General features: G+C 36.9%; 1 protein-coding gene across 2 annotated transcripts; it reads left to right on the forward strand.

Annotated features, from left to right (window-relative positions):
• The first annotated feature begins 2,915 nt into the window (after window positions 1-2,915).
• Window positions 2,916-7,660, forward strand: LOC108039126. Of its 2 annotated transcripts, none has more exons than XM_017116048.2 (3): window positions 2,916-3,470; window positions 4,053-7,126; window positions 7,193-7,660. In XM_017116048.2, exons 1-3 carry the CDS (start codon window positions 3,005-3,007, stop codon window positions 7,274-7,276), a joined length of 3,624 nt encoding a protein of 1,207 aa, XP_016971537.2. In that variant the 5' UTR covers window positions 2,916-3,004; the 3' UTR covers window positions 7,277-7,660. The 2 variants fall into 2 exon arrangements, with proteins under 2 accessions (XP_016971537.2, XP_016971538.2); XM_017116049.2 differs by having other exon boundaries at window positions 2,916-3,434.
• Window positions 7,661-8,510: the final 850 nt, after the last annotated feature.

Raw genomic sequence — 8,510 nt, forward strand, 5'->3', positions numbered from 1 at the left:
GCTTTTCAAAATTATAGATAATAATAAAAAGCTAAATAAATAATTGTATGTATTCAAAAACCCCATGTATCTTACTCACTTTTAGGATTTAATTTTTCCAGTGCTTACATTTGCCTGGTTTTCATATGATGTCGCTCAATTATGGGGAGCTTTACGTGCTTTAGTTTGACTCAAATTTAATTACATCGTATTATGGAATTTATATGACATCCACCCGCTCACATATTCACTTACCATGGCATCCTCTCTGTCACTTTTGGTCTGTGTTGGTATGGGATTAATTATGATGTGCCCTAAGTTGCTCGCTCGGTTTAAATGAAATGTAATAATTTTCGTTGAAGGATTTTAATTTGGAATTTGAACATTGTACGCACAATAAATATCCAGCTTTGGGGATGCCAAAGAGAAAGGAATGTTTATGTGTGCCTGTCTAACCAGGACATCATAAACTCGGGTTGCCAACTTTCAGTTATTCACTGAAGTCGCAAAGGCAGGTGTAGCGAGGGTTAATACTATGAAAGATATTTTGTAATGTTTAAAGGGTTCCAAAAACTGCAGGTGTTCATTGTGAATCATTTTTTTCTTTTGAGGTTTGTAAACATTTTAAACAGAGTTCACATATTCTCAACTCCTATTTCGGAGAAAAACGAGAAACAGTTATCTACTCCACCCAACGCCTTAAAGTTTTAAAAATTTCGTTCAAGATTTATCAAACCGGCAGATTTCCTTTGAAACTTTAAAAATTATGGAAGAGGCAAAAAAAACTGATACATTTTTTTTTAATATTTAAACTGAATAAATCGTAATTTTTATTAACATTTTTCCTTTTATTTGACAATTTGAAAGAATACAATGAATTTGTCATTCATCGTATTAACTTTCATAAACAGATATAAAAATCGATTTGTTTTAATTCCGTTATATTTATCCACTTTAAATTAGTTATTTGTATTAGTAAAAGAGCAATAAATATTTAAAAATTGTGAAGACAAAAGCGATTAAACATTGGCATAAAATAAAATTCCGAATTTAGCCCCGACTTCTTTTAATCTTTTATTACACTTTACCAATTTTGTCATCTACAAAATGGTCATAAGGTCATTTCAGATGAAATGATTTAGTGGTCAACCAAATATGTAATTATAACAATGATCATTTCTTCACTTTTTATTTTCCTCACTTGTGTTTAATATTTTTTTTGAAAATTTTTTTTCTTGTTAATATATATATTTATTTTTATACAGAATGAATTTGTAGAATGAGTGATATTTATTTTAATTTTTAGCCTTCTCTAAAAGGGTATGGTTTGCTATCGCCGCAACATCGTCGTATTGTTTTGACAGCCCTTCAAAAGCTCGAAACAGACTGAATTTTGGGACTCCGGGGAATTAGTGGTAAACATTCAGACTAGTAAAGAGTATTTTCTGGAGACTTTCACAACACCAAGAGAACGTCGTTGTTCGATCCTCTCTTTGCTAAATTGTGGGTGCGAGAGAAAAAGCCGATAAAAAAGTCGATAATGAATAAGTTTCTCTCAGTTGTCGCTGAAACTCAGATCGCTAATCAACTTTATTATTAATGCATCAACTGTAAACAATATTAGAAAAGAGAATTTCGCCAAAGAACAAGCTGTCAACAAAGTTCGAATTTATAACTAAATCTAAGGCATAGCGGCTATGACTAACTCAAAAAACTAATAGTAGCACAAAGTAAGATAATCAGAGCACTTTATAAGGAGGGAATGAGAATGAGATTCTACCCTCACGATCTCCCGATATTCATTTGATATGTTTAACTATAAAACAAGGTTTTAATTATATTTGTAATATTTAGTCAAAGCAAAGCAAATAAACAGTATATTATTATACGTTTCGCAGTAATCTTTATTTATAACCTTTAAACTTGATTATTGTTGAGATATACCATAAATATAATTAAGAACCATCCAAAAATGCTCTGCTGGGGTTCGTCACAAATCTGAATTTAGGGAATTCTTGATCCTATGAAGCTGTCTGTTTTCACCGGGGATCTCAGTTTTGGTTTAGATCGCAGCTTAAAGATTCTTGACCTTAGATTAGATATTAGGCAGAGTTCCAGAGGTGATTGTTTTTTGGTTCTCCTGGCCATTCTGGATTGGGTAGAAAGTCTTCAAATATTAATTAAGCGGTGCAATGTAATTCATCTGTAAGAACTTGTAATTCGCTGAAGAAAGGTTTGGTAAAAGTCGGCTTTCTCGATTTTAGTGAGATTGTAGAGAAAGGAATTCAGCGGCACACTGACTGACTCACAGAGCCTGAAACATATGCGTCATTTGACGTTGACAGTTACCTAAAGGACATCTTCCTTAAAAAGACTTATGTATGATTTGAAAGAAGCTATAAGCTTCTTTCTTATTTTCAGCCTTGTAAAGCTTGGGCGTTTGGGAATAAGGTATTTGGCAAATTTCGATGAATTATCTGACCCTATTATTACCTTTCTTAAAGCATGGCCGAAGGTTAAATCGATTGATCTCGAGCTGAGTTTTCCTTGACAGAACCTTAAAACTGATATCCCACTCCGAAAGTTCATTAAAATTGCGGTTTCCTTTAGGCTGAGATGTTTTTTGCTTGGGCTAATATACAAGTATTATAAATGTTTTATAATAAATAGAAAAGTAAAGTTAAATACAACTTTTAAAGACTTTACTACCACAGTAGATTCTCCAAACAATGAGGTATTTTTAGATTTACGCTTTTCGTGAAAGAGAATAAGAAAGCAAAGTTCTCTTACGGAAAGAGTCCACCAGTCCAGTAACTTATATATCAGCTGATAACCCGGCAATGATTTTCAGAGAGCAGTCTGTATAAGCTTTCTTGGCTCTTTTCTCAAGAGTATTATTTAGTTTTTGCGAATGACTGGAACGGTGAACATTATTGTGCTGGTGAAAAATTACATTTGTTAAACAAACTAAATAAAAGTTGAGAGTTTTATTACAGACAATTTCAAAAAAGTGATTATAAAAAAAATGTCTCACAAAACGATTTTAAATTTGAACCATTTTTGTTTTTATGAGTTATTTAAGCAAATTAAAAAAAGCTGCGAGATATCAAATACGGCTTATACGCTTGAAGAAATGAAATATACGGACTTAATTAATTTTGTCGTTTGCTGCAGACTGTTTCGGGACATTTTCTATGAGTGGGATAAGGATTTTTATAAAAGTATCTTTTTACTTTATCTGAGCTCTTCGAGTGACTTAAGTATCGACTTTGCCGAATTGTACACACGCCTGAAAAAGTTCCCAGAGAAAGAAAAGGAAGCCTACTGGAAATCCCTCAGTCTTGCCATGGAAGAGAATGAACACTTGAGAAGAGTCGAGTTGAGATATACCTCAGGGGGTTACAACAGTGACCACATGGAGGTGTTTGCACTCGTAATGAACCAGCTGAAGAAAAGTAAAAGTTTAAAAGCTTTAAAAATTCATATTTCTGGTGAGCCAATCGAACTAAATTGTAAACTGTTTATCAGGATCAGCAGGCAGTTGATATATTATTATCTTTGGTATATTATTATCGCTAAAAAGTAAGTGCAAATAACTCGCCTGTTGATTCTGGTTTGGTATACATATTTGTGTACCTGTTTCTCGTAGAGTAAAGGGGGGAAGTAAGTGTTTTGGACCGTAATCATAAGTGTTCATTTAAATATCGATTCCAAGTGATTTTTTGATTTTAAACATAAAGTATATATATTTTTGATCGGGATTAAAAGTCAAGTCGATCTAGCCATGTCCGACAATATGTATCAACACACAAAAAATGTTTTAGGAATATCCATTATTTCCAAGTTATCACGAAGATCAGTTAAGCTTTACATCCAGATGGCGCCACACTTTTCTTGTTTGCCGCGCCATTAGGATTGCATGTGGCGCCATCTCTTGGGGCATCATTGTTTTGAAATCAGTAAACAAAGTACCGGGTATTTTTTAGTCGGTGCTCTCGACTATTGCGTTTATATTTGCTTATATTATATATAATAATTACATATTTATTCAAATTTGATTTCCGTATATATAGGTTATACCGTTGACGACCTTACCGGATTTGGACACCTAACCGATCTTTTTTTGGATGCGAAAGTAGATTTAGAGGAGCTATGCAGGTGCTGCAGTAATAACCAAGACTTGCGCAAACTCACAGTTCTTAATAGCGAATCGGCGGGACGACGGTTGGCCGATATCGCACCGTATTGCAAGCAAGTTATCGAGTTTGAATTCAATATGAGTTCGGATTGCGATGCCTCGAAATATGCTCCATTTTACAAAATGCCCATGCTGGAACACTTGAAGATTGGCGGTGTGCATGAGCAGGGGACCCTACAATCACTTTTTAGAGCTTTGACCAGAAAGACTCCAAAGATTCTCCGAAAACTATCCATTGATGACGCTCTTTTAGACTTAGAGGAGACTACGGCCTTATCTCAGATTGGGTCGTTAAACGACTTAAGATGTGGGTTTCTAGACCCCCAAGTGTCCTACCTGAATATTGAACCCATTTCCAAGCTGAATTATCTGAACAATTTGGAAGTACTTTCAAAGCACGATTTCAGAAGTATCTCAGAACAAATTTTCAGCATTCTAAAGGCGTCTCAAGCAAAAAAGGAAATATGTCTAACAGACTGCCTAATAGACTATAATCGCAAGGGAAATCTGCGTCTTATTCTAGACAACGTGAAAGCCTCGGACTATGAGTCCTTGCTCGAATTGCCAAATTTTGACTGTCTCGAAATTAACGGCAACCATGCTACAGGTACTCTTGTTGAATTTTTCGAAAAGTTAGCGTTGTCTCAGTCGTCGATTTTGACAATAAGCACGATGAACCCATTTAGTTCGGTTTATCAAAACCTACTTCAAAAAGGGTGGCGGTTGAGACCTCAAATGGTTCCAGTGATTAACGCCCAGGAAATCGCAGCATTGTCGACTTGCAGGCACTTAAGGAAATTAGTATGTGGCTTCTCTGACACCGAGAACATAGACCTTCTATATAATCTTATAGAACTGGAAGAGCTAACCATTACCACCAAACCATCGAATGGTTCCCTAAAGAACCTCTTCTCGGCTCTGGCTTCGAGGGAAGTTTCAACCCTCCAGTATTTCCGGCTCTCAGAGGGAGTGATTGATTCCCAGGAAGCTGAGATGCTGGCACGAATAAGATCTTTGAAAGGCGTGGAGTGCGGTTTTTACGATGCTCAAGATATTGGAAAATTCTCAGACCTAGCTAAAAAAAACCTTAAAGAGCTTGATATTACCTCGCTACAAAACTTCCACGAAACTTCGCCTGGTATACTTCAAGTTTTACACGCATCCGAAAATATAATGTTCGTTTCCACCAGTGACATTACGTTAAGGTCTGATCGCAGCCGGAATTTGTTGGGCCTTCAAATGAGTATTATAGAAAGTTACACAGATGACACTCTGCTGGTTCCCCTGGCGAGTGTTGAATGGACAGAAACCCTCATAATAACCATTAAACGGGGCAACTTAGGAACCCTTTTCAACGCCATATCTACGAAAGCTTACAACAATCTGAAGAAAATTGAAATATGCGACGGATCTCTCGATTTTAATGAGACATTTGAATTGCACAACCTGAAATCTTTAAAGGAATTTAAAGGCACATTGACCGACTCACGGAGCATCGAACACTTGACACATTTAACCTATCTCGGACTTGGGAATTCTTTTGAAAAACGTTTTCCAGAGGGTATCGTTGAGATTTTCAATTCTGTTGAGAAAGAATTCACAATAAGTCTGGGGAAAAGAGAAGTAGGCTTTAACCAGTCTACTGGCCGATTAACACTGCGTAACGCATTTTCGTTTGAGTTTTCCAAAGACATCTTTCCACTAGCAGGAGTAAATAATTTGAAGTCTGTTCGAATTTCAGGAGCTAGTAAAGGGACATCACTCCAATCTTTTTTGGCACAATTGGTTGCAAGGCCAAGTCTGTTTCTTGAAGAGCTGATAATGGAAGCGAAGAATGATGAAATTGATTCTGGCGTTTTGACACTAAACACTTTTGAATTGAAAGAAGTAGCATCCATAAAAACTCTAAGGACTCTTAAATGCGGTTTCTCCGATGCGAAGGACTTTGAATTACTGGCTGGCCTACCGGAACTAAATTATTTAGTTGTTGGCCTCAATGAAGAGGATGTTTTGAAAGGCCTTTTGAGAAAACTCTCCTTGAATGATTTTCCAGTTCCAGACAATTTGCCTGCTGAGGGCACAGTTGGATTCGAGATCCGATCACACCAAATTTTCGTTAAGGAAATGGTGATTTTAAAGGATCAAGAGGACCCTTTCCTTGTGGAGTTGTTTAAGATGTTGGCCCTCGTTAGCGGATCCAATCTACAGAGTTTGATCGTCAAAGGTGCGCCCATTAGCCATATGGAAGCCGAAGAACTTTCGAAAATAAAGTCATTGCAAAGACTTATTTACATATTCGAAAAGTTAGAGGACATTAAAAACCTTGTCAGGTTATCTGAATTGACAATTCTTATTATTGGACGCAGAAATCCTGGCGACTACGATGAGAAAAAAACTTTGATGACTCGAATACCGGAACACATTTCCCGAGATCTTCTGTTATCGTATTTTAGAGGGTTTGAAGGCGTGGCTCAGCACTTGGACCGTCAAAGATTGGTTATTGAGTTGCCACGCATGGTGTGCTCTCTTCCAAGAATTTTTGAGCCATTGCCTGCAGGTTTGACATACACACTGCAGGAACTAGTCATAATCCACAGGTATATAGACCTCGAAGAGGTTGAAAGGATTGCTCAAATCGCATCATTGAGAAAACTTAGGTGTGGATTCCGAGAAGCGACTAGTTTCTCCGTTTTGCGACACCTTACTCACCTTGAGTGCTTGGAAATCAAGTCGTATCCAAAGTTTTTGGAAATATCTAATCATCTCGTACTATGCTTTCAAGAATGTCCGGAGTTGCAGTCCATCGACTTGCATTTTAATCGGCAAGTGCAGTGTATCAGCGACGATTTCATACAGCGGGCAATCGTAGCACTGAAATCGGTTCGAGATCCGAGGGTTCGCAGTCCATTGAGGCTAACCTGTTTCGTTAGTCAAGTTTTTATTGATCCGGTAAGAAATGATACCATGCCTCAGGAGATTTCAGTTAATGATTAAATATCATTTTTATTATTTCAGAAATCGTTTATTGATGAGGAGTATATAAGTCTATCCATCAACAAACGTGAGGATGATGAACTTCTTTGGGAATACTTTTATTAAGATCACATATAAAATTAAGGAAGATAATTTATTGCGCAAAATGTATAAGCTGTATAAGCTAGATAGTTGGGATTAATACAGATTTCCGTGCAGTAATACAGCGACACAATGTTCACAAATCGTAGGATTAGAGAAATGGAAGAGACATTTTTTGATTGGTATATATTTATTGAAATCTATCAACTCACATATCTTTATAACGAACAATGATTAAAGAAATATTAAAAAATTCAGCGCTAGCAGATAAAACCTTAGAACCGCTAGATGGCGCTGCACATGTACTGTTCGCCTCTCCAATGGAATTTCTGGTGGAGCCATCTGTAGTTTTAAAATCGGTTAACAGACTTTAATAGTCGTAGCATTCAAAATTTGGTCTTAAATGAGAATTTTAATTGGTGCAGCTGTGATAACTTAGAGCATATTTACTTTTTGGTTATACAATACTGTTTTTAATTTTCTAACTATATATATATTGTTCTAACATTCGCTTTAGTTGCCCCATCGTGTGGCGTATTTGCGATTCTGTCATACTACTTAGTCGTAAGCTCCGCGCACTGGTAATGAACATGGCCGAAAATAAAAACTAAGGCACATTTCTAGCGGGCTCAGCAATAAATGGCATAATGAAGGAATTAATGAATGGACGAGGGCCAAGGCAAGACCAGATGGAAAAAGAGAAGGAGGCGAGTGGGGACCAACTTATGCAAATGCAAATGAAAATTAATTTAATCCGCAGTACGAGTAAATTTTCCATTTTAATTTAATTACATGGACACTGCCTACGTGAGCGACAGCTAACCAAAGACAAAAAAAGGAAATCAAATAAAAAACGGACACTTTCAAGCAACCATTTTTTCCCTCCGGCAGAGCTTCCTTTTTTAGGTGGGAGGTTGGGCGGGTTCCTAACTATGAAATGCTCGTGTGTCCACTTAAAGCCAATTGGGCAATTATTTTAAGCCGCAACGGTCATTTAGCCTGGATGAGGAAATTATGAAGGTTCTGGCCTCTGGCCTTGGGGTTCGGCAATTAATTGGGGAGATTTTCTGAAGTCCTTGCTTATGAAATTAAAATGCAATTTTCATTAAATCGGCGCATCGTTTTCCCCAGCATCCCTCAACCTTGTTCGCCTTATTTAATTATCCATTTTGCCTACCAGAGCTCCTCGCTAATAGCGAAATAAGCCCGGCCCGGACAGGCAAAAAGAAATGAGCCCGTCAGACAGCCGGGGAAATCG

The sequence above is a fragment of the Drosophila rhopaloa genome, unplaced genomic scaffold (assembly GCF_018152115.1).
Source record: "Drosophila rhopaloa isolate 14029-0021.01 unplaced genomic scaffold, ASM1815211v1 contig_2, whole genome shotgun sequence".
NCBI classification, from domain to species: Eukaryota; Metazoa; Arthropoda; class Insecta; order Diptera; family Drosophilidae; genus Drosophila; species Drosophila rhopaloa.